Raw genomic sequence first — 26,773 nt, 5'->3', positions numbered from 1 at the left:
GGAGTCTTTTTAGAGAGTGCTCCCACCAACCTTCCTTGGCCCTCTATTCTCCCTGAAGAACCCCCGCCATGCTCCGGGGTCCTTAGGACCTTCTGACCTGAGTTTACTTAGGAGATGAACTGTCCCAGATTTCTGACTTCTGATGTCTGATCTGTGGCTGAGGCAATACTGACATCTCAATACCTAAATGAAGCATTTGTCTCTCTCCCTTTGGCCACCAAGGTCGTCAGTACTAACTGTGAGCCAACAGCCCAAGAGTAGGACGGCCATTTCCTGGGTGAGCAATGACCAGCGACTCAGCCTGGAAGCCATTCATACAAAGTGTGCAGTTAGATATAAGACATAGTTTTGAAGCTGAACCTCCCCCACCCCATTAGCTGTGAAACCCTGGATTGGCTCATTAACTTTTTGTGTTTCAGCTTTTTCATCTACAAAATAAGCATACAGTGTGGAAGTTAAATAACCTTATGACAAAATGTGGTAAATGCATTCCACATGCTCTCATCACTGGCCTCTCAAGACCACAGTTTCTTTCTGATATAATATGCACGTTCTCCCCCTCATTTCTTTTTCTCACTTTTACTGAAAATAACTCCCCCCCTCACATAATATAGCCTGACTACGGTTTCCCTACCTTAGCTCCTCCTCTCCTCCTCTCCCCACCTGTGAGAACCCTTTCCATTTTGGACTCTAATTAGAAAACAAAGAAGCTTCCAAGGGACAATAAAATAAAGTAAGATATAATAAAATAAAATGTAATATGGTAAAACAAAAACCATCGCATCAGAGCTGGACAAAACAACCAAAAAGAAGGAAAATAATCCCCAAGAGCAGGCACAAGAAACAGAGACCCACTCAGGTCTCTCACAAGGACACTAAACGGAAAGCCATGACATAAGCAAAGGACCGGGCGCTGCCCAGTGCAGGCCTGCGCAGGCCGCCTCAGCCTCTGGATTCCCACCGGCCTTGCTCACGTCCCTTGAGTGGGCCTTGTTCTCTTGGTGTCTTCCACCGGCCCAGGCTCTTACCACTCTTTTGGCTTCCTTTTCCTCGGGGCTCCCTGAGCCCTGGGGGAGGGGTCTCACACTATTCTCCCCTCTCAGATGCGCGCGGTAATGCCCATTTCCCACAGTAACTGTGAAGGCCCAGAGAGAATCAGCCCGGACAGTCATCACTGTAACATACAGGTCATATACTGTCTGTGTTGGGATTTTTCCTTCGATCCAGACTTTTAAAGTAAACTATGTACGTTCTTTTCTTAGTCTTTTTCTTTCTCTTCAGGCAGGAAACATGACCCAGACTGGAATTTGTCCAGTCACATTTCCAGACCTCAGTTTTTTTTTAATTCTTTAATTTTTTTCAAGACAAGGTTTCTCTGTGTAACAACAGTTCTGGCTGTCCTGGAATCCACTCTGTAGACCAGGTTGACCACGAACTCACAGAGATCTGCCTGCTTCTGCCTCCCCCACAACCAGTGCTGGGATCACAGGCCTGTACCCCTACCAACTGGCTCAGTCCTCATTTTTATGTATAGAGTTGTTCTTGTGGTGCCTGAGAGAGAGAGAGAGAGAGAGAGAGAGAGAGAGAGAGAGAGAGAGAGAGAGAGAGAGAGAGAGAGAGAGAGAGAGAGCCTTACTTCTCCCCATGGTACTCAGTCAGGTGAACCAACCTCTTGGGTGCCTTTTAGCTATAACCTACACCCAGATTTTTCAAACTTTAACATGAAGGGCTTGTGCAATCACAGGTTCTTGGGTTCTGGTTCCAGAAATTCTCATTCCATAGGCCTAGAGTGGAACCCCAAATTAGCATTTTCAGAAGCTGCTATGTAATGCTATACTGAATCTTCCTCATTCTACATGACTGGGTACCAAGAGTATGACAGGAGTAATAGCAGAGACTCCTGGAGTCTTCACTGAATTCTATACTATACTATATAGTATATTCTTTTAGTACTACACTAAAATACTGTGCACACTATACTAACTCCTTTAGCCATGTAAAATTTATTTTTATTTATTCATGACTTCTTTTATTTATGGGGGCAGCATGCACAAGGAGGTTGGAGGACAACTTGCAGGAGTCTCTCCTACACCATGCAGGGTCCAGGAGTCAGAACATCAGACTTGCTAGCAAGCACTTTTAACTACGGAGCCATCTCACTGGCCCTATATTAAATTTAATATACATCCCCAGCTCAGGCTAAATGGAGTTCCAAGAGGACCAAGACGCAGCTCAGAGAAGAACAGTGGAGAAGTGGAGCCTTGTGCCGTACAGAGTGGGCTTGCCAAACTCCAATGAGGCCACGCTTTACTGACAGTTCAAATAGCAACATACAGCTAATACATTGTACTGTTTCATTGGGATATTTTTGTAGTTTCTTTATACTTAATTTATAAATCTGGTCATTTTTGCATATAAACCTGGTTCAAGAGGTTGTAGCAGGCAACACAGGAGAATTTTGCCAAGATGAAAATAAGCAGATAGCACTCACCTTTGCAACCCTCGCAGGTGAGCGCGTTGTAGTGGTACCCTGAGGCTCTGTCCCCACAGACAACACACAGCTCATCCCCCTTTATTCTTCCCGCTGCTGCTGTGGCCATTCGGGGCTTCTTTGTCACAGGCATCTCTGATACCTCAGTCTCTCCCTGGTACACAGTCTCTGCTGGCATTCGCCTGAGTTCATAGATTCCAGGAGAGTACCACTCTTCCGGCTGCTGGGGGTAGAAACCCAGGTTGGAATAATAGGAGGATGAGGAAATCTGTGGTTGAACTTGAGGGAACTGGACATTGCTGTATGGTGAATACGCCTCCAAATCCAGGTTCTGTCCCAGAGCGCCTGCCTCTTGTTCTGTTAACACACCTGAACACAAGGACCAACAAAGCTAGAATTAGTGTCATCATTCTAGAAGAGCACTATGATGGCTTCAAATGTATTTAAACATAAACTATGACATACATAAAAGTTAAAGTGCATTTAACTATATAAACTTAACTTTTTAATTTTTATTATTTATTTATTTTTATTGAGGCATATGTGTGTGCCTGGGTGAGTTTATGTAAACTACATTCATGTAGGTGACCTTGGAGAGCAGAGGGTGTCGGATCCCCTGGAGCTGGAGTTACAAGCGAGAGCCACTGATGTGAGTGCTGGGAATTGAACCCATGTCCTCTGGGAAAACAGCAAATGCTCTTAACCACTAGGCCATATCCCCAACTCTATAAAATTAACTTTTAGAATACGTGTCTATCTGCAAATATATCTAATATATAGTATATATAGTGTGTGTGTTTACACAGAGGGACAAATAAAAATGTTTAAATGATAAATCATAACCTCAGGGGAAAATGTGCAACACAGAGGACAGATGAAAGACATGCTGCTAATATGTAATGAGTTTTTGAAAACTAATAAGAGAGCATTCAACAGCCAATAAAAAGGATAGAAGTCAGAAGTAAATAGTTTTTAGAAACTGTTTCATAAATCCACAAAATTGTTTCCCTTTTAAAATAGATAATAAGTAAGCTCAAATTAAATCCACAGCATACTCATTTTTAACTTCAAATTATGGAGATTTTTAGTTGAATGGTGGACACTATTGGGAGAATAAGCACTCTTAGATGGTAGTTTTTGTTTTGTTTTGTTTTTTTACAATATTCCAGCAACACCTAAGACTCTAATATCTAAAGGATTGACTTTTTTTTCAGTTCCATGAAAATTTATTTTAGAGATATGTTCAGTTCTATACGAAAATAATTTGTATACAAATTAAAGCATTAATTTTCAACACCTTGTAAGAAAGAAGTTGGAAACATACTCCATCACTAGGAGCATGGTTGGAAAAATTGCAGTGTTCATACACAAACACTGCTCAGATGTGCAATGATAATGACAGCGATGATGTGGGTTTCTTCCACATGTAGTTATTATTTACAAAAGGTGAATGGTAGAAGATGTGTATACTCATAATGAGTAGTGTGTGTGTGTGTGTGTGTGTGTGTGTGCATTTGTTGTAGGTGAGGCAAACTGAATGGTGGTGTGTGTGCAAGGTGACATTACACTATTTTCTGGGGTAAGAAACTACACAATGCCTTTACTGTTTGAGATTTTTGTGATGGGCATGTCATTTCAGTTATTAGAATACAGAGGGAATTTTAAGAAAAGAAGGCAGCATTCGTCCACCTGGATTCAAACCCCTGCTCTGTTACTCAGTCTCTGTGAAGATAGGAATTTTCTTAACAGCCATAGTTTCTCTTCAGATAACAGGGAACAGATGCCTACCAGAAGCCACTGAGGAGTTGCTGTAAAGATTGAATGAGATAATGCATGCCAAGTACTTTGTTAAATTTGGCGTGGAAGAAGTACCCCAAAATGACATTAAAAGGGTGGTAATAATTCTTCCTAAAAGCATTGTTATTAAATAAGACTCTTGAATATAAAACCTCTGGGTAACAAAAATTAGCAGGTTCTGAAATGCTTCTATTTTTGGAAACATAAGCTATGCTCTTTAGAAAACAAAATGCTTAAATTATGTAAAATGCAAAAAAAGAGACCTAAGTAAAAGGAAAGATGGTATGCAAGCGATCTAATTCTTTAACACGCTGTCAGATAACCCTAGAGCACAATTCTAGCCTGTTCCTTCTGAGCTTGCGCTTGAAGCGACTAAACCGCTGATACTCAGTGTTCTAGATAAAGCGTCCTGCTGATGGCTGACTGAATAGACAGATTCGCTATTCCTCATCGAAAACACAGTCAAACGTGCCTTAGAATCTAAAACTGTTTTGGGGGGAGGGCTCGGTGGTTAAAATGTTTGCTGTGCAGGCATGAAGACAGGGCCTCAGCAGGCTTGACAAAGCCCTGGTGGCATACACCTATAGTGCCAGCGCCAGGGAGGCGGAGGCAAGAGGGTCCCAGAAGCTCAAGGGGTGGTCAGGCTCTCTGGATGGCACAACTCAAGTTCAGTGAGAGAATGAAGAAATGAGGTGCAGAGAGATGAATGAGTGTCTTCATCTAAAGACATGCGACTTCAACCTCTGGTCTCTTACACCGACACTCACATGGGTGAGTACATTCACCCATACACACACACACACACACACAGACATGCACGCGCGCGCGCACACACACACACACATGCACGCATGCACGCACACACACATACGTAAAACAAACAAAATTTAGAAACCCTTGATTGGGCAAGGGCCTGGGCTTGAACTCCAGAACTAAGAGGGGTCAGGGGAGAGAGAGATCTCTTTTAGATTTCAGAACAGAATGCAGTGGTGTCCACGACACCGGGTAGAACACGGTGTATGAAGCAAACACAGCAATGCCTTCCTCTGTGGAATTTCATGAATATTTACACAAAGTAGAACAAATAATGACCAGAGTTTCACATCCTTCAGCCCAGGCATGGCCAGCAAAAGAAATTCTTATTGAGCTTAAAAAAAAACAATGGTTTCAAGTGATTTGGGAATTTGGAATTGGACTTGGGGATTCTGGGCCTGTGCATCTTGCCTTTAAAATGCTCTTTAAAGTGCTCAAATGATTGGTGTTATTGTCGTTATTACTAGTAGCAGAAATTTTTATGAACTCCTTCCTCATTTGCGTATTCTCGTTATTCCTTGCTGCAGTAGGATGAGGTACTTGTGCACAAAGGTGTTTCCTGGGCTGCTACTTCACACTTTGGACAGTTCCGTGCTGTTTTCATCTCTGAGCAGAATGTCTTTGCTAAAGTTATGTCTTACTCCTAGCACCCTAAGCAGTTGAGATTGGAGTCTAACCTCAAAGCCCACGAATGGAAACACTCGACTCTCTGTAATGATGTCAAATGCCAGATGCTTCCAAAAGCGTGGGAGGCAATGACTTCCTCTTCCTCTGCTCTCTGTATTTGAGCTTGCAACTTCTGCTTACATGTAAAATACAAACAGGCCTGCAAGACCCAGTGTGCGTGATCTTCTCTTTTCTGGCTATTTGTGTGTGTGTGTGTGTGTGTGTGTGTGTGTGTGTGTGTGTGTGTGTGTGTGTGTTCCAGCTTTTCCATTTGTTGGATATCGCTGTTTCAGGTCTCAGGACTTTTCACACATGTTCCCTGTACCTGCCTGCTCCCTCAGAGCTCTCCTCCAGAGCTCTTTACGCTCATCTTCACCTGGCTACAAACTTCGCTGTAAGGGCTGCTGTGTGTGTGTGGTCTCCTCTCTCTCTAGATCTGAGTAGTGATGGTTCTGAATTTAATTAAATGGTGCCTCCCAATCATTACTTATGACCCTGCCTGAGCCTCTCCTTGCTCATCTATAAAGAAAGCATATATGATCTCCTAGTCCTTTCTATCTAAAATCTCAAAGGCACAAGGCTTCTTTATGAATATTAAAATTCACAACTTTTCTACAATGGCAAAGCAGAATAGTCACATATTAAATATTGACAACACATTCTACACTGACCCAGGAAATGACTGAGCAAGCACACAATATACAGTATCTGTGTAAATATCAGTTTCCTTCCTTTCATGCCCAACTTGTCTGTATCAGCTAAGAAGAAAAACATCAGTGCATCCAACAAACAAAAGGATTTTGGTAAAGTCACTTTGTCATATGAGTACAAAATAGAATACAGTATGAAATTATTAAAGATAAAATGTAAGTAAAATCCCAGTCCATTTCTTCATGAAATATGACTAAAATTTCAGAAATAAATAAAATGTAAAATAACTGAAAAGTCCAAGTACTGGATTCATTCTTTGACTAGATTTTGGTTTCTAACTCATTCTCTCAAGTCTCCCCTTCCCCCAAACTGAGCCCAGCTTCCTTTCACCACAGGTTAGCGAAGTTAAGCAACTAGCACAAGGTCAAAAACCAATTAACAACAGAATCTGGGTTCTGTAGAACCTGGGGAAATGGTTAACTTTTTCTCTTCACATGACAGCTCAAGGCCCCAGAGCATTATTTCAGTAAGGCAAATATTCCCATAGCAGGTCAGTTAATGGTATCGACATCATATTTATCCCTGGAATCATTTAAACCAAAACACAACATGGGGTTGGAGATGGCTCAGGCAGTCAAATGCCAACCATACTCGCATGAGGACCTACATTCCTCAGAACCAACTCAAAAAGCCAGGTGAACTCCAGCATCTACTTGACTCTGAACTGCTAGAAATCCCAGCCAAGAATTCAGAGTCGGAAAGGTACCTGAAACTCAGTGAGAGAACCTGTCACAATAAAACCCAGAACAACCAAACAAAACAAATGACCGTACCTAAAGAACCACACCTGAGGTTGGCCTCTGACCTTCATGTGCATTCAGGCACACACATACACATGGGCATATCCGCACACGAATGTAAAGCTTTTTTCAAGGTTATGGATAACATTATGCTAAAGGAGTAAAACATGGCAAAATATGAGAATAGTATACAAGAAGACAAATGAAGGCTTCTATTCTCAGAGCCTAGCCACGTCCAGCACTTCAGTTTGCTGCATAGCCACAGAGCAGGGTGGTAAATGTACAGTGTGGAAATGAGGAACCAGCACGTGGATGCTTTCTGAATGATGGGACCTGAGCAACTTCCACTATATAACTGACTATGAGATTCAACTCCCTGCACCCCAACTATTCCCCTTTGGATCCTTTGGACAAAGAACTCCGTGAGAGTTTAGGAAATAGTTCTTAAGTAGGAACACATGGATAAACTCCAGGGGAGTCTGAGAACTCCCAGAAGGTCAGCTTTTGAATGGAGGCAAGCCCTTGGCTTCCCACAGACTCTCATCCGGAGGAACAGATGAAGGAAGGTTCGTTACACACAACATGACAGCCATTAACAGGCTACGTGAGGACATCAAACGGTTGAGATGCAGTCAGTAATACTAAGGAAGAGAGTTTTAAACTTATTTCCTTCTTAGTGATCAACACTGTTAATTAAATAGTCATATGTGGCTAGCGACAGTCATACTCAACAGCACATCTCTAGGGAGTTTGTGGACAGAGAATAGGTTCACGTGTTAATGGTGACACTGTCCTACAATTTCAGTTAGTGTCAGTGTCTGGTGCAAATTATCCCATTCTTTCAGTTGTTTTCATTAACCTCTGGCACAATGCTACACACAGCCAATGTTCAAGGGCATATTTGTGGAACCGAATAGAGTGGGAACTTGCTTTAACGTAGCCCTTATTGGTTAAATGGCATGGCTTCATTTGCGAAGCTGTTTGCCGTTCCTGGAACCTTGGGATGTAGGTGTTTTCCCCAGTGGCGTCAGCTGATGACCTCCTTTGTGAGGCCTGCCCCAGTTCCCCCAGGCATAATTAATCTCTTCTCACCTCTGTACACACTCCTAATTTAACACTTAGCGTTAGCATGTATGATCATCCATGTCTGTTTGCAACCTCATCTTCCACGCCGAACTTGAGGTGGTAATGAGAAACTGGTCTGGTTGACGCAGATGTGGAGATAGATGTGGACTCTTTTCACCTGCAAATTGCTACATCTGTGGACTTGGGGAAGACACTGGGCCTATTTTAACTTCTGTTTCTGCCTCCAAAAACCTAGTGTAAGGCGCTGTTGCATCAGAAGCTGCAATACGGTGGGGCTGAGACAAGGAATGCAAATTGCAAGCCAACATTCAGTACATTCCGTTTTGTTCCTGATGGGGTTGGCCTGTGAGCTCTCTAAGGGAAATAGTAGAATATATTCCCATTTCTATCATTTCCGGCACCAGGCACAATGCCTGGCACATAATAAACTCTAAATAAATGTGTGTCAAATAGAAGGGGGTGCAAAACTTGCTTGTCAAGCTGTTTAAGTAATTTCTGTTCTAAATATAGTGTCAGCCACTTTGAAACACCAATCCTAAGTAAAATGAGATGCCACCAAGTCTATGACCAAAAGTTTGCACGTCATTGTATTAATTGGGGAGATGATTGGCTTCTGTTTTTTGATGGAAGTCTTTAAAAATGAGTTTATGTTTTGAGAAAAATACTAAGGTAATATATAATACTGTCTTTTCATTATAAAATATATTTTAATTCAGAAAAATAAATACCCTAGACCTAAATCTCATGTTCATTTACCTTATTTGCCAGAAAATTCTAGAAGAAATTTGTTGCAAAACTAGTTCATGAAATTGCTATTTCTTCTTTTTCTGGTTATTACTTCTTTGTTTATGACTTTTTACCACATACCACAGTCTGCAATGCATTTTTCACCATGACCCTTGCACACACTTCCACATATGTGACTAAATCAAAATTCCACGAAACATGTTTATCTTTACTTCTTGGTAGGTACACTGATGTTTTCTTTATTCTACTCTAGTTTCTCATGCTGGTCCCAAGCCACCGAACAAGTGTCAGAATTCAATGAAACTGGGTGAGACTCTGAATTATAAAATCATAGCATTAAAAGAAGCATACTTTCTCTTCAGTTGTCCACTGACATTAATGTCAACATTGGACTGGCTTGAAAGGATAGCACAAGTTTGGCCTATTATCCCAATAAGACACTCGCAAGCTTAGAGCTACAAAAATCAATGTACCATGTCCTCCCATCCCAAGTCTCCCCGGGTCGTCTGGGCTTCGCTATGGCTTAAGCTGCAACAGAGACCCCAGATTGCCTCAGTGCAGTGAGAGTCTCGAGTGAGGACAGCTACGAGTCGTTCCCTACCTTTAGCGGGCTTCAGGCTCATCACGTCCGGGACAAACCCTGACAGCCGGTGGCTGTGGTGAAGGCTAACCTGAACCGGATTTTCTAAGCCCTGACGCTGCATCACCATCCTTAGTCTATTCCCAGCAACTGAAAGGAGACTAGGTAAGAAGTGACAGGGGCCAGAGGTTGTATGGTTTACTCATTAACTTCATCCCTGAGCAGAGCATTTGTAAATGTTTATGAGAAAATCTTCAATGCCAAATTGCCTAGTAAGCTGGAAACTGGTGTCTAGATAAACATTTTAGGGAGTCCTTTCCCATCTTAAGAACGTTTAGAGGGTAAATTTCTGTTCACTGCCTCTAATACAGGTTGGAGGTCAAGTGTGGATCTTTATATCTGTCCCCAGGATGCATTTGCAACATCAGAAGCACTAGCGAATAATACTTCCCAGTTAGCCCTAGAAGCCTACTGACCTGGCCAAATGAGTTTGTATCTAGTGATATGTGGAGAATTATGTCTCACCTACAGGCCAGTTCGTAGGACCTTACAGTGTGACCTTATTGAGAGATAAGGTTCAATATGTGTTACCTTTATATAGAGATAATCAAAATGAGGGTTAATCCACTATGGTTTGGGTCCTTATTAAAGAGAAAGGGAAAGGGGAAGACAGACAGAGAGAAACCAGACACAGACCAACACCTGTGAGTAAGACACAGTCTCTCCTTGAAGTCTCAGGAGGAACCAACCCTAATACAACCCTGATTTTAGATTCTGGCCTTGAAAACTCGAAGATAATACATTCTGTTGCTTCAGCCATGCAGTTTGTGGTATTTCAGGCATAGTAGCCTCCCAAAATCTAATAAATACAGTTTTCCCTGACATTTACAAGCTCCGTGGGCCACGAATGCATTCCTGCACCATTTTCTGTCATTATTTTCTCACTTAAAAAAGGATTGTATTTATTTTATGTTATTTATGTGTGTGCTTTGCTAACATGTATGCATGAGTAACATATGTGTGACCCAGTACTTGCAGAGGCCAGAGGTTGTCGGAACCCCTGGAACTGGAGTTACAGGAGGTTGTTAACTATTGTGTAGGTTGAATTTTGTTTTGCTTTTATTTTTGTTTTTGTTTGCAAAACACTTTAGCAGGGAACTCAACAGGCCGGGACTGATTCCTGTCATGCAACCAGGTATGCCAGTAACTTAAGTAAGTGTATACGCTACTGTGGGCCCCATTTGTCTGCATTAACAGATGGTAAGATAGAGATAATAACCCTGTCTACTCCCTTCACAGGCCTGCTGTGAAGATAGCATGAGATAATCAACATGAAAGCAAATTCAAGAGACAAAGGTAACACATGTCCCAACTGCTGATATCCTTACAGCCTTTATAAGTGGACACAGTGTATTTATTATATATTCTCTTGACTGATCTTCACTTCTAACATGTTTCAGGGCTTTATTTATGAGGTCCCCTGTCTCCAACCCTATCCTGATGAAAAGCAAGCCAGTGAGATTAAATGATTTGTGTATAGTTTACAGGGAATTGAAGGGGAGACTTTAACACCTGACTTCTGAATCAGAATCCATGGTTGAAAGATGAAGGCATAGCGAGATCACTCCCTGGAAGACTCAGGAAACCTCAGAAGATGGCGTAGAAAGAAAGGAAGGAAGGAGTAAGTAGCTGAACTATCGGAGGAACATGACTCTCCATTATACTCTTGATCTCACAGCAGCTGAGCTCTCTAACGTGACCGGATCAGTGCCGTCTTTAATGGCGGAGAAGGGCCCTGGTACCCACCCAAGACCTGTGGGAAGACAATAATAGCTGAGCAGAGGGTGCTCTCAGGGACATCTACCTCCCTGAGTCTTTTTAGGCACTTAACAATTGCTGAGAGATTTTCTTCAGACTTCACAGTCTTATAAATAAGCCCTTACCCAGGACTCCGTAAACAAGAAAGTAAAAGAGAGACTAACTGGGGTATCCCCAGGAATGTTGGGGGAAGGGTGGAGACAGTGACAGGCAATGCAAATGATAAAAATTCACTTTGTTTACATGTATACATGAAGATTCTGCAGTGCAACCCATGATTACTTACCACCAACATATGCTAATAAAAATGTTAAGAAAAGGCCGGGAGGTGGTGGCACACGCCTTTAATCCCAGCATCCGGGAGGCAGAGGCAGGTGGATCTCTGTGAGTTCGAGGCCAGGCTGGACCGACAGCCTCCAAAACAATACAGAGAAACCCTGTCTCGTAAAACCAAAAAAAAAAAAAAAACGTTAAGAAAAAAAGGAGTGAGCAATTAGTGGCTGCAGGAAGTCTCACACAGAATGCTCTTAACAAAAGATGGAGCGTGTCTCTCCTTTCTCCCTAAGACAACAAACTGCCTCCTGTTACCCATCGTTTTCCCTTTCCTGCAAAGGTGTGCTGTCTGGGACATTAGCCACTGGCTGCGCATGTCCACCTGGACTTAAGTAATTGAGCCAGTCTTGAGTCGCACTACTCATATTTCAGTGTCCCATGTGCGGACAGTGCTTGCTGCACTGGATAAAGTAGATTCGGGCCATGTCCAAGTTCTGTGGGACATCACAGCAACAGATTGTGTAGATCAGTGCGGATGCCGGGCCAACCGAGGTACGCTGGGCATCTGCTGTGATGGTGTAGGAGAGGACAAGTCCCAGAGCAAATTCTGGCAGGCAATGCTTGCCCAAGCACTCTCCTCACTGTGGCCAGCCCACTGTGATACAGCCTTACTGGAAACACTTTCTTCTTTAAGAAGGGAAATGAAAGTGTTCCCTTAGCTGGGAGCCTTAAGCATCCAGGTCCGATTCCTTGTCCTAAGTACAGTTTGGTAATCTACTTGCTGTCTAAAGGAATATGAAGCAGACTATTTGACAACTTTAAATATCTACTTTCTCCCCATGAGAGGGTTATAGGGATGGCAGGTGTCCTAGAGGAGTGCTGTGAAAATTAATGACAACAGTGAATAGAGTACAGGCACTTACAATGCCCCTGGCTTTGGGGGCAGTAATTAATGAAATGAGGTCATTAGCTTACATAGGACGAAGGGTGTGTCTCAATCAGAGACCAGTAGATGGCAGAGACGGAAGTGAACCAAGGAGTCTGCTTTAAAAATACATTAAACAGCTGAGTGTGAAATCCCAGTTTTTGGGACATGGAGACATAAGGTTGAAGAACTCAAGGCCATCCTTAGCTACAAAGTCCAGCCTAAGCTATATGAGACCATGTCTAGAAAAAAAGGGGGTGTTAAATCTAAAATGAACTTAGTCAATATGGTGTCTGACATACAGAAAATATTGGGGAAATGGTTTGTTTGTAATCTGATTTTATGGTTACCCTTTCTCAGCTTGGCATCCCTAAAAATCTGCTCCTTATCCTACACGGTTGAGAGCTAAGCCCTAGAATTCAGAAGAGTCACTGTGCAGCTGGCCCACTTGTCTGTAAGTCTTGCAATCGCAGGTTTTACCAAGTTATGCACGCCCTCACGGAAAGCAGCAGCAATCCATGCTGTGATAAGGAAGGGTCCATGAGGTATCTTGCCTTTGCCCCGCGTCTATACTCACAAATAAAACACAGGGCACGGGGTTTTCTGAGATCGGAAAAAACCAAAGCCACAGTGAGTTATCAAAAACATTAGAGACTGGAACTATGGAGAACTCAAGAACGAGGAAGAAGCAGAGCTAGTGGTAGCTCAGTGAATGAGAGCTTGTCTAGAGGGTGTAAGACCCTGGCTTAGATGCCCAGAGTTGAAAAATAGGAAGAAAAGAAAAGAAATAAGAACAAAAAACCAGTTATGCTAAATAAGCCCTATTTTGCCCAACCCAGGCATAGTTTTCCATCTTCTGTAGACTTTTAGTTTTAGTTCACCCAACAAATTGGAACTACATTTGCTTGAGGTGAGCTCAGTGAGATGGGAAAATGCTTGGAACCAAATGTCAGAAATACTCTGTAAATCCTCATCTCAAGACTTTTAATTGTGCTTTGGAACATCTGGGTGGTTCTGCAACATCTGGAAGAGTCTTTTAATTGTGGCATACAACTTAGCAAGAATCAGATTCCAAGGTGCATGTCTGCTAATTAAAAACAAAGCATACCCGGAGACGGTGAACATAGATAGTTGAGTGTGTATAAAGCAAGGGTGCTAATCAAAGGCAATGGAGTGTGGGAACATCAGCGCACAGGGTCTACCTCCTGCTCCTTGCCGGGCTGCACTGTGGGGTAGGGAAACTATTAGGTAAAATAGTAATAAAATATGTGAAACATGGAATTTCAATGTTGTTACTACAGCAGCACTGTAATGCTAAGGAGAGGCAGAACATGTGTCTCCTTTCTTAAGGCACCCCAAATTTATTTACATATTGTAGTTTTTTTTGGCTCCTTGAACATTCTTTGTACTTACAATGCTGAGATAAATAGTGCTTCCTTCTTTCAATGAGGGGAGCAGTGTTCATCATTTCAACACTCCAGATTAATCGTAAGATCTTGTGATGCCTTCCAGTTTATGAAGCACCCTCCCACACAGCCCATTCTGTCCCCGCAATGAGCTATGAAGTGTCCTTCTTACTGGTTTTCCATGGGAGAAAACTGAAGTTCAGGGAGTACCACTTGCCTCTGGTTTTAATTCTCTCAATTGTATTGTCCCTTTCCCCATTTGCATTCAATGCATCTCCACCAATATCACATGCTAAGTGGTTTGGGGGCCATGCTGCTCTATGAACTTGGGGCCTGGGAACACCAGACTGGTCTTGCCTCTGCTTATTCAGCCCCATTATTACAGTTCTTTGTCTATTTACTTGGTCTTTCAAGTCCTGTGGCATTTTTAGTTTCTAAAACTTATTAAAATAAAGCACACATTCCAATTAATATACTACCTCCTCCTCTATTCACCGTGCTGAATTGCAGAAAGCCATGGACTTTGCCATTATTGCCTTTTATTGTGCACTAATTACATAAAACCTTGCCTTCTTTCATCACAGATGCCCGTTTTAAGCCATCAAATTAATCTTTGACCAAGTTTCCGGCTTGTAGACCACGCCAGGAGAAAGGAGATTTATCTCAACAAGGCCTCCGTGTCTTTCCATCCCTGGGGATCTGTTTACTGATGGGCTAGATTTCCCTGTGGGTCTGACACGGTGCCACAATGAGTTCCAGGACCCTGGGGAAGTGGTTCTTGCAATTCGATATCACGTCTGCCCCAGCTGTCTCTTCTTTCACCTGATGCTGGGGCCATAGCTCTTTGGCCCACCTCCACTTGGAGCTGCGGCCTGGGGTACAAAGCTAGGCTAATATGTAAGCAAAAGTCTACATTTTCCTCTCCACGGGCAAACCTGAACTCAACGTGATTTGTCTTAGTAATGTTAAGATTGGAGAATTTCCATAGATCAGAGCAAAACCTTAGGGCAGGAAATGGTAGGTTTTGTTTTGTGGAAAGATAATAAGTGGAATTTTCCTTCATCTATGATATATAGTAATAATCCTAATTGTTCTGTGAGTTCTGACTGGTGAAGCAAAAATTATCCAGCTATCTGCGTGTTGATTTTTCTAAGGAAATGTAGAAGAGTAGGCTAGAACAAGTGATCATGTGATCAGAAATGGAGGTATGGCTTTTCATTGCTCACACTGACGCATAAGATGGAGGCCTACTGGGAGAAGTAAGACACAATGACAATGTGTGAAAACCTGCACTTCACAAAGAATTATTGGCGCATGTGTTCTCTCTGAAATCAACTTCTCATTTTCCCCTCTTATGTCTCTTTCATGCTTCCTTTCTATTACTTATTACTAGATTGTTATTGATCCAGTATTCAAGGATTAATGAAACGTAATTGATGCCATTAAATGTTCTTATACTGTATACAGGTAAGTTGATGTATAAGTGAGTAATGCAAGTGCCGACACCTTGGTTGGAAATGCACTAATTATCTCACCACACGGAAAAAGATAGTAGCTAGTAGCTAATAAAGTAATAATAGCTAGTATCTTCTAGAAATACCTGATACTATATAAGGAATTGTGATGTAACATGTTGAAGTTGTTGGTATTTCAAGTGTTTCCATTTTTTGTTATCATACTCTACCAAGGTCTACATAATGCTGGACAGGAACTAGGAGCTATCTAGCCATCAGGTAAGGTTAGTATACAGAAATAATACATTTTAAAAGTGTCAGGAAAGAGGCCCACACCACCCAAAACATGTCCTTTTTTAACTATTTGCTAGTGTTCTCCACTGAACTTATACTTAGATGTTTTTCCTAAATGCATAAAGTGGAGCAATGTATCATTTTATAGTGTCATCTAGTTACAGATCTACTTAAAATCACTGAGTACAATTTGTCCTCAACCTGGTTTAAATGACTAATCATGACTCTGTGCCACAGATCCCCCAGTACTGGAGACATGGTGGGAGGAACCTAGCGCAGGGCACTAGGTAACTTCAGCCTTTGATAGGTATCACATTAAGCCATAAGTGCTATGATTTCATGCTTTAATACCTGCTATAATAATGCTAGAATTCACTCTAGATCAGGAAGTGCTTTCTGCTCCCCACTCAGTTAATTATCTAGTTGCATGGCCTTGGCAACTCACAAAGTCCTGGAGACTGACAGTCCTCATCTATAAACAAAAGAGACCATTGAGTTCAATGAATCCAAAGTCCAACCTGTCGGAAGAGTTCACATTTATTGAGAACTTAAAAGAAGTGAGATCATTTTCTTGAAATCACTACTGAGGCTTTCTTCTGAAATAGTTCTGACTCCTACTCAAATCAGTTTGACAACTTACCAAACACATTTTCAGAAAGAGAAAACTCATCCATGGCCTGTAAATGAGAGTGCTCAATCAGATTCATTTTGGGTGCCACGCAAACTTCTCAATTTGAGACTGTACTTCTGTGATGGTGGTCTTCATATAAGAGCCCTGAAAGGCAAATGCATGGAAAAGTTTATGATTGCGATACGGGGTCAGGAGTTGCTCAAGAGAAATAGGTAGAGAGCAAGTGGACTCACGGAGGTCCAAATGGTTCCTCTAAAGAGATTTCTCAATAGCCTTCTTATGCATTTGTCTCAATGTTATGGTTATAGATACCAGAACATAAAAATGCTCAAGTTATATACTTTTAGAAGAGCTGTTTTCTAATTTAAAATGTCGTATTTTTTTTCATTTAAATTTTAGTAGTTGGAAGATTTAAACAGGATGTGATAACAGTTGGGTTATGTATTTATTTATTTGGTTTTTCGAGACAGGGTTTCTCTGTATAGCCCTGGTGTAGTGACCAGTCCCCCATTTTAGCAGCCATTACAGGCTAACATGTGCTTGCATGACCTTGCCGCTCCAGTCTTGGTCACTAAGGTCAGATGCCCTCCTCATGGCAAGGAACCAATCAGAAGTTAGCTGGCAGGGCTGTGCTTTACGGCTCTGGGTGTGCTTTATGGACAGTGCACAACAGTGACTCCTGCAGATCATAGTAACCGCCCTGGGAGGGCCTATGGGCCATAACAACCAGTTGACCAATCAACACAGGGCGGGTCACCCAAACCTGGAAGCGCACCAATCCTGAGACTGTTTCAGACCCCTAGACACTCCCCTTATGCTGCCCTTTAAGATCCCTGCCTTGAGGTTGCTTGGGGTCTTTCTCCAGCCATTCACCATGGTGGCGGCGTGAAGGGCGGAAGCTAATGGGGTTAGCTCGTTAAACATCTACAATAAAAGACTCTTTGCTTTTGCATCGAAATGGGCCTCTTGGTGATTTTGGGGTTTCAGAATTTGGACACAACATTGGCTATTCTGAAACTCGCTCTGTAGACCAGGCTGGCCTGGAACTCAGAGATCTGCCTACCTCTGCCTCCCAAGTGCTGGGATTAAAGGCATGTGCACTACTTGGTTATTTCTTTTTTATATAGAAAGAAAAAAAACAGAAACAAATGTAATGGCTTTGATTAAGAAAGGGATCATCTTTGGTTTACTCTCTTAACTTTATTTAAAAGTTGAATGGGCATATGTCAATACATAATAGTTATTTCATGGCACTTATTGTAATTCATAGATTGTTCCACAAGGAGAGACTTGATTTCTTCCTGCTAGGGAAATTTTTAAACATTTGCAATTTTCACTCTAATGTCTACCTTAGCTCTACACTGGACTGGGATAAAACCGAAATGAAAAGGAAGTAGGGTAAAAAGACAAATAATGGGGGCGGGAGAGGTGTCTCGTCCCTTAAAAGCACTCACTGCCCTTGCAGAGAACCTGGCTTCAGTTCCCAGCGCCCACCTGGCGGATTACAGCTGTCTGTGCCTCCAGTTCTAGACACTTGGCACTGTCTTCTGCCCTCAGCAGGCTCCAGGCATGCAAATATGCACAGACACCGTGCAAGCAACACTCACACATACAAAGTGGGTTTTTATTATTTCAAAAAGAGAAATAATGGTAAATCTCACCCAAATGTCTGAAGTTTAATTCTGAAGGGATTTCTAGAGTATCCAAGGGACGCAATGTCCACTTTGAGCTGCTTCTGTAGGCCTTCCTCCCTGCTTCCTTCTGTTTCTTTTTCTTTGTTTGTTTTTGGTTTTTGGGGGGTTTTTTTGCCTTCCTGGGGAGTGAATGAAGAGGCTGGACAGTGAAAATATAAGTCCTCAGAGCTTTTCCCTCAGCTGAGAATGATTTTCTAACCTTGTTATCCTGTGCCCATTGAGAAATAATTTTTCTAAATATTTACATTTTCTAACTTGAAAAAGAATAGATTGATTACATTAGAATGTCCCCACCATTCAGCCTCCATGTCTTCCCCAGCTCCAACAGAAGGGGACTTCAGATCTGAGGGCAAGGTGGCCTACAGGAACCTCTCAGCTTCACCCGTTCATCTGTTCATGCTTTCACCAAACGTTTAGTGAGTGCTTTACTCCACAGTAAACCCTGGGCTGGGCATTCTGGGATAAAGAATGAAGGCCGGAAACATCTCTGATCTATGATGGCAAGCTTAATGAGAAACAGGGATCTGTAAAGTGGCCACACAGTGCAGCTCATTACACATTGCAATGAACTTGGATTATAAAGGCCCAAAATAACATGTTCTAACCCATGTGGTGTCAAGAGGTGAAGAAGCACATTATTTTTGTTTGTTTCATTGATTGGTTGGCTGGCTGGTTTTCAAGGGTTTCACTGTGCATGCTAAGCTGACTGGCCTTGAACTTATTACGGAACGCAGGCCAGCCTTGAACTCACTATGGAACACAGGCCAGCCTTGAACTCACTATGGAACCCAGCTTGAACTCACTATGGAACACAGGCTAGTCTTGAACTCATAGACTCCAGATACTGAGATTACAGGTATGAACCCTCATACCTGCCATAAGATACTGTTTTAAGGGCAGTTTTTAAAGATAAGCAATTCTGTAACTCATCCAAAGAGATACCAACTGGGACCACAAACTTGATCCAAGTGGTAAACCAAGGGTATAACCTTCCTGAACTCTAGAAAAACTCGACTGTCAAACTCAGTTTAAGAAGATAAGTGACTCTTGAAGGAGGGCCTAGACCCTACCCTGGATGACATGGCAGACTCTGGAGATTTACCATGGAGGGCCTCACTCTACCTGGGGATCAGAGTGTGGAGATTAGTTGGGGGTCTGGGGGACCTGGTGGGGAGGGATGGGGAGGAGGGGAGGGAGAGGGAGCTGGGATTGACATGTGAAACAAACTTGCTTCTACTTAAATAGAAAAAAGGAAGAAAAAAAAAGAAGATAAATGACTCTTTGATGATATCCCATTCTAAGTTAGAGAATACCAAGGGTTATATCCTTAACCCCAAAGCAAAGCCTAAGTCATCAAAGAGGTGCACCATGGCCAATTTAGCTGTATTTCACTTGGGAACTTTTTCTGAGTGTAGGATGAGAAAGGAAGTTTCTTCTGAAGCATTGAAAGTCAGGGCAGACCCTTCAACAGACTCCTACATGGAGAGGAAGCCGACCTCATCTCCATGTTTCAGTGGTTTGAGTGAGAAATGCCCACCCACAGGTTTAGTGCTTGAATAATTGTCCCCCAGTTGGTGGAGTGATTTGTGGAGTGACAGAGCCATTAGGAGGTTGAGCCTTGTTGGAGGAAGCATGTCACTGGGCGCTTTCAGAATGTATAATGTTGCCTACTTCCAATGTTCTCTTTGCTTTCTCCCTATGGTTGGTGATGTGATCTCTCCTGCTCCGGCCCCTGACACCATACCTGCCTTGCCATTGAAGGCTCTCCTTCTGTAACCGTAAGCCAGAATAACGTCCTTCTCCCCTTACTTGCTTTCAGTCATGGTATTTTATAACAGCAACAGAAAAGGAACTAACACAACTGTCATCCTCAAAAATCTGCCACATATCATAATGGATCTCTGAATCCATAAGGGCCCAGCAGCTTTCTGGAGGAAGTTGTGAAATAGGAGCAGTGCCTTAGCCCATGCAGAAATGCCCAGCAGTGCAGTCATGACTTCTGGGTGAGTGATGTTCTTTCTGAGAGACAAAAAAAAAAAAAAGTAGTGGAAGATGAAGCCAGATCAGACTTGATTATGCATATGAAAAGACCCAGGCACTTCCAAAATTCTTGGAGACTAAGACTGAGAAGACAGGCTTTGATGGGGGAGCTGGTGGCCCCAAAGGAATAAACTAGGAAATGCTGAACCAATACAGAAATCTCATTCATACTTGCAAGGTAACTAGAGAAATTCAATCTTAACTATGTTAGCTATCAGTTGTATAAATACAAATCCAACATACATATATAAAACACACATAAAAGTCCTGTACCCCAAATGTACATATGTGTGTGTGTGTGTGTGTGTGTGTGTGTGTGTGTGTGTGTGTGTAGACTGTTATTGCCCCCAATTCAAACAATGACTATTTTGGAGTTTCTCCTGTCGATAGAAGAGAATATTCCACATTGATAAAAGCTGAAAATTGTTCATAATTTTCAACCCAAATGCATACATCTGATGCTGGCTCTGACTTTAGTTTTCTACCTATACTCCCTTTTTTTTTCACTTCCACAGTTTGGTTTAATTTGGTTAGAGCCAAATTTTCAATATGTTTCCCAATCAGGTCCTGAACTCCTGGGCCTCAAGGATTCTCCTGCTTTGTGTAGCTAGAACCACAGATGCCGTTCATGGCTTCTACTGTTTTTGACCTTGTATGTTGTTCACAAGGCTAAAAACCATACTTCCACAGCCTATTACATCTATCTATTTTTTTCTATTTTTAAATTTTAAATTAGAAACAAGCTTGTTTCACATGTCAATCCCAGTTCCCTCTCCCTCCCCTCATCTCCTGCCCCCCAATAACCCCTTTCCCATCCCCTTTCTGCTCCCCAGGGAGGATGAGGCCTTCCATGGGGCATCTTCAAAGTTTGTCATATCATCCTGGGCAGGGCCTAGACCCCTCTGTAGTGTCTTATAGATGGTACTCTTCTTCATTTGGATTCCTAGACATTCCACTGTATGTTCATATAAACATGGTATCTTAGATTCAAGTGACCTCACATAATAGTCCCCAATGAAATGTTGGCTCACTTAAACTATTTTGTGTTTATTGTTTTTCTTGCATAGTTTTGCCAAATTCCATTATATCTGACTTGTTTTCTTGGGAATGGGCCTAAAGATCACATTCTCCTATTATCACAAACAAGCCTTTGGATATAATTTATCGCTGGATCCCCCAAGCAAAAACTCAATCCCTCCAAGTCTGCATCGCTTTGAATGCTTACTGCTCACTGGAGGCCCACAGTGTTGGTGTGCCTGACCAGCTAGCAAGAGAGCTGTCTAGCCCCAAACAGCAGGGCTCACTCAAACCTATTTTACTGGGCCCACTAACCACTACAGGGGCTTTCAGAAAGGAAACGCTTTAATTTTGGAAGTGGTTGCATAAGTACATGATGTTTTAGTTTGTTTTGTGTAGCTATAGAAAAATACCTGTGTCTGAATAACTTACAAAATTAAAAATGGTTTATTTGGTTCATGAAAATGGTAGCTGGAGAGCAGTACTAATAGCCTAGCAAGGACACCTGCTGCATCATAAGATAGTTGAGAGATGGAAAAAATCAAACTGCCTTATGCAGAAGGGGCCACTAAAATATCATTTTCTGTATATATACATATATATGAATTTATTCTAATTTCTAGAGACTTTAAGATTTTAAGCACGTAACATTTTCTGTGTTGAGTTTAATGTTAGTTATTGTTAGTGCTCACTTGGTCAACACTACGCCTTGTCTTGTAGTCTATTTTACAAATACGAGGCTCCCTTCTCCGTGACAGGGAGCCCAAGTAGAGAAAGCAGTCCACCATATAAGAGTAAAGCAGACATATCAGGCATCAGGCACAGGCAGGTGACATAGTACAGCCCCAAGGAAGCAGACATACTAGGAACACAGCTAACTGTTCTACACAAATAATAGATTAAAAAGAAGTTTCTGAAGTCAGTAATAAAAGCCCAGACAGCAGGAAGCCATCCTTTCCATCCCACATGTTTCTTTACACAGAAATGACTAACTATAGAATTAGCACAGACAGAGAAGAACATTTAACTTCCGCACACTCACTCTGACCTTAGTTCCCCCACACACTCTTGCCCAGGAATGGGGTGAGTGCAGAATGGAGGGACCAGTACCCTCGCTGAGTTCATTTAGTCATTCTCAATTAATAATGCTGCTAACTGAATACATGAGTTATTTTTCCTGAAAAACCTTCTGCAAATGCCCTCCTAGACACACTCAGAGGTCTGTTTCCATGGTGACTGTACCCGCTCTTGGTTGACAACAGATTCTCCTCACAATTTCAGTGTCATTGCCTACTCTCAACAAGCAATACTTTCTGATTCTCTAGGCGACAAACCCTTGTTTATTTAATTAAAATACATGTCTCTGATTGGTAATAAGGTTTTTTTTACATAGGTGACAAACCCTTTATTATTTAACTAAACTTTATCTCTCTGATTAATAATAACAGTTTTTTTACAATTTTTAAAAACACTTTCATTGACAATATGTTATGGTTTCTAGTTTCCATTTCTTTTTCGGTTTTCTGATGAGGTGTTCTTCTTTTTGTTGACTTAGAAGAGATTTTTGTTGTTGTTGACTATATTAACATTTTGGTATATTTATTATATGGGTTTTTTTTTTGGTTTTACGAGACAAGGTTTCTCTGTATTGTTTTGGAGGCTGTCGGTCCAGCCCGGCCTCGAACACACAGAGATCTGCCTGCCTCTGCCTCCCGAGTGTTGGGATTAAAGGCGTGCGCCACCACTGCCAGGCTATTATATGGGTTTTAAATTATCTTTACCCAGAAAGTTTTCTATTGTGTGTAGTTAGCATATTAATTTTAAAGCTGACTTTTTACAGCTTGATATTTTTAGTTTACCTTACAGGATAAAATTTCTCCAAATTGCTTGTTAAGAACATCTTTTCTTCTTCATTGCCTTAGAATTTGTCCTTTTGACCTGACTTTAGCTTTCTGTTGATTGCTTGGTTACATTCATTCAATAGCTCTTCTGCTAGGCGAGAGGCCTCGGGATGCCTCCCCAGTCCATGCTGGACTTCTGATGGGCTTGCCCTGGTGTGGGTATTGTGCAGGCTTTGAGTGACGTATGCATCGGCTACATCATGTCCAGAAGATGGCGTTTCACGTCTCCCCTTCTTACTTTCACATTCTTTCTACCTACTCTTCTGGCATTTTCCAAGGCTTGGATGAGAGGAGGTTGATATAGACCCATATACAGCTGAGTGAATGGCTCAGCTGGCTAGTGAATGTTACTTATATGACATTACTTTGTAAAAGATTTCTCTGGGCATTTGGGATGGTACCAATTTTATTTAGAGAAGAGTGTTTACGGTTTTTTTTTTTGGTAACATTTTGGTTGTACTTTTGTAGGGCATTAGTGTGTCTCCATTTACTCAAAAGGCCTCTTACAATTCAAGTTTGTAGGTTTTGTTTTCCTCTATCTCCCAACTTGCCAATGGATGCTTCCCATGTCAATTTTCTTCCCTTTTCTTGTATATAGTTAATAACTTCATTTCCTTTAGCTACATTATTTCAGCAGATTACAAACCAATAGAAGGCAGGAGTCACCGTGTATGTTCTTCACATCTCTTTCAGCACTAGCAAGCATATGCATTGGAACATTTACTTTTTCTGTTGCTGTGATAAAATACCACAACTGGAAGTAACTTAAGAAGATAGTTTATTTGGCTTATGGTTCCAGAGGCTTAGTGTTCAAAAGGCAGGAAATGCATATCACGGCTGGAGGAGCAGAGATGCACTGATTACACTTCCACACACACTGAGGAAGCAGACAGAGCAGAAAGGAAGTGTGACAAGGATATAAACCCTCCAGTCTCACCCATGATGAACTAACTGCCTCAGGAATCCTGTGCCTCCTCAAGATTCCATCCCCTCCCCAAATAACAAGGCCAAGGACAAACTGTTTACATGAGCCCATGGGCCACCTTTCTCCTGCAAACCACCACTTGTGCATACAGAAATGACAGCTGTGTCCTTGAAAAAAAAAAACCTCAGAGAACAAAACATGAGGAGATCAGGAATACCATAGCTGTCCTGAGTTCTTCTAGCTTCATGTGTGGCTTGGAACTGATCATTCAACACTTCTGTTCAAGCCACTGCTGCACAAAGTTTAAAACCTGAATGTCAGGGCTGATGCAAAGACTAAGAGTCAGACTTCCCTAGATGTCGGCCCCTATGTATAGGGTGACATGAACAAAGAGTGTTCTGCATACTCCAAAAGTCAGAAGCAGCATAGTCGTTCGTCACCAAGAGAATAGGTACAACAAATAAACCACGTGGTAATTAAAATTACTATAAACTGAACAAAACAAAAGTCAACCAGGGCTTCATGTATTCATGTGGATAAGTGAAAACCATCATACTTAACAGAACAACCAGGTCGAAGAAGAATATATATGATCTGTTATAATTCATAAGTGTTTGAAGATTTGCAAAGCACGTCATATTGTCACTCCACCGCCGGGCTCTGAAAGTAATGACTTGAAAGCCAGGTGCCTGCTGTGCCCTTTAGTCTAGCTTCTGGAGAGCTACAGTGGCAGAGTTGGAGAGCTGCAAAGCAGTCCACGTGCTCTGCAAAGCCTGAAATATTCACTTACTCTCTGCCCTTCACAGCAGAAGTTTGTAAACCCTGCTCTCAAATATGCACATGAAAGCAGTGGGGCTGTCACTCAGAATAGGAGTGAGTTGAGTTCATAGAACATTTCATTCCTTTTTTGGGTGGGGGAGGCGGGACTCGAGACAGGGTTTCTCTGTGTAACAGCCGTAGATGTCCTGGAACTAGGTCTGTAGACAAGGCTGACCTTGAACTCACAGGGATCCTCCTCTGCCTCTCAAGTACTAGTAATAAAGGTGTGTGCCACCACCGCCCGACACATAAAACATTTCTATAACATATTTAATCCTGTCCTTACACAGGGTAACAAATACAAGGGATTAATTTATGTTATTCTGCTATTTGCATGCTAAAAATATTCCATATGAAAAGACTGAGTGAGCTTATATACACACTATATTCAACTATATATCCTCATATATGTGACAAATGATACAGTATAGAAGGCTTGCTCAACTGTAAAGATATAGAAGCTCGCGCAGAGCTTCCCTCTTACCCTCCTAAAAGCTTTGAAAGAAAGTGATTCCTTCCCAGGAAATGTTTTGACAGACATAGCTGTGATCGGTAAGGATACGCTAGATATTTTGAGTGACACAATGAAATGTGTGTTTAAGAAGAATACTCTGAGGGCTGGAGAGATATCTCAGTGGTTAAGAGCACTTGCTTGCTCCTGCAGAGGACCTGAGTTCAGTTCTAAGTATTCGCTTCAGGTGGCTCATCACCACCCATTAGTTCAGCTCCAAGTGCTCTAATACCCTCTTCAGAACTCTGTGGGCATTTGAACTCAGGTGCATGAACACACACATACACACAAATAAAAATAACAAAAAAATACATCCTTAAAAATAGTGCTCTAGGGGCTAGAGATGGCTCAGTGTTTGCTGCTCTTGTAGATAACTTGAATTAGTTCCCTCTACACACATGATGGCTCACAACCACCTGTAACCCCACAACCAGGGGACCTGTGCACCCTTCCTCTGACAGGTACCTGGACACACATGGTGCACGTACATCCATACAGGTTATATTGGTTAATTTTCTGTTGCTGTGACAAAACACCATGACCAACAGCAGCTTATAGAAAAGAGAGTTTGTTTGGGTTTATGGTTTCAGGGAGATAAAGACTCCGAGATGGTGGAGTAGAGGCATGACAGCAAGGGGCAGGCAAGGTGACAGGAACAGGAAGCTGAGAGCACATATCTCAACCAGAGCAGGGAGAACAAACTGGCAATGGCACGTGGCTTTGGAATGGTCATGCTCACCTGCAGCGATATGCTTCTTCCAGCAAAGCCACGCCTCCCAAGCCTTCCCAAAAAAATCACCACCATGTGCTCAAGTACCTGAGATTATGGGGGAACCTCTCTTATTCAAACCACTACATAAGGAAAACACTCATACACATAAAGTAAAAATAAATATACATTTTAAAAAGAAGAGTGCCCTAATGGAAATGTTAGAAGCAGGAGGAAAGCTGTATCTTAGGGAGGAAAAAATAGGAAATTGTTGATAAACTAAGATGACTGGGGTACACACCAGAATGGCATCAATAGACACAGAGAGGCAGGAACCTGAAACAGTCAAAGAGCAATGAGGGGGGGGAGCCTGATAATTCAAAGAGTAAGCCTTGGATCGTCGCATCGCATCAGGGACAGAACATTCATCTTATTTGATGTCTATTCCTATGACACTGTAATCAAAGATTTCATTTAAGGCCTGTGAAATGACTTCAAAGGTTGTATGTGCCCTTCTTTTTATTGTGATGTGACGCATAGTTGCTCATAGCATAGATTCCCACTTTCTGGTTATCAGAATTCACTTGTTTAGAGACAGGAAGTTCGTGGTGTAAAAAGAGATTCCAATTAGGCATAAGTCATTTGCAAATGGAGACCTTGAAAAGATGCTGTCCCAATTAAGCAGCTCTAGCTGGTGCAGAGCAACTTCAGGTCTTGGGAGATGT

At 42.0% G+C, this 26,773-nt stretch overlaps 1 protein-coding gene across 4 annotated transcripts in view; it reads right to left on the bottom strand.

Moving 5' to 3' along the window:
* Window positions 1-26,773, bottom strand: part of Nr1h4 (nuclear receptor subfamily 1 group H member 4) — a 69,108-nt gene that overhangs the window by 34,318 nt on the left and 8,017 nt on the right. For 2 of the 4 annotated variants that reach the window (XM_013111821.3, XM_013111822.3), the window contains exons 2-3: window positions 16,442-16,576; window positions 2,492-2,860 (exon numbers count right to left, since the gene is read on the bottom strand). In XM_013111821.3, the coding sequence (XP_012967275.1) occupies window positions 2,492-2,860; window positions 16,442-16,508 (436 nt within the window). In that variant the 5' untranslated portion in view covers window positions 16,509-16,576. 4 annotated transcript variants of the gene reach the window in all.

The sequence above is a fragment of the Mesocricetus auratus genome, unplaced genomic scaffold (assembly GCF_017639785.1).
Source record: "Mesocricetus auratus isolate SY011 unplaced genomic scaffold, BCM_Maur_2.0 Super-Scaffold_100011, whole genome shotgun sequence".
Lineage (NCBI taxonomy): Eukaryota > Metazoa > Chordata > Mammalia > Rodentia > Cricetidae > Mesocricetus > Mesocricetus auratus.
Note: the sequence above shows the minus strand (reverse complement) of the source record. Positions and strands in the feature narration are given on the sequence as shown.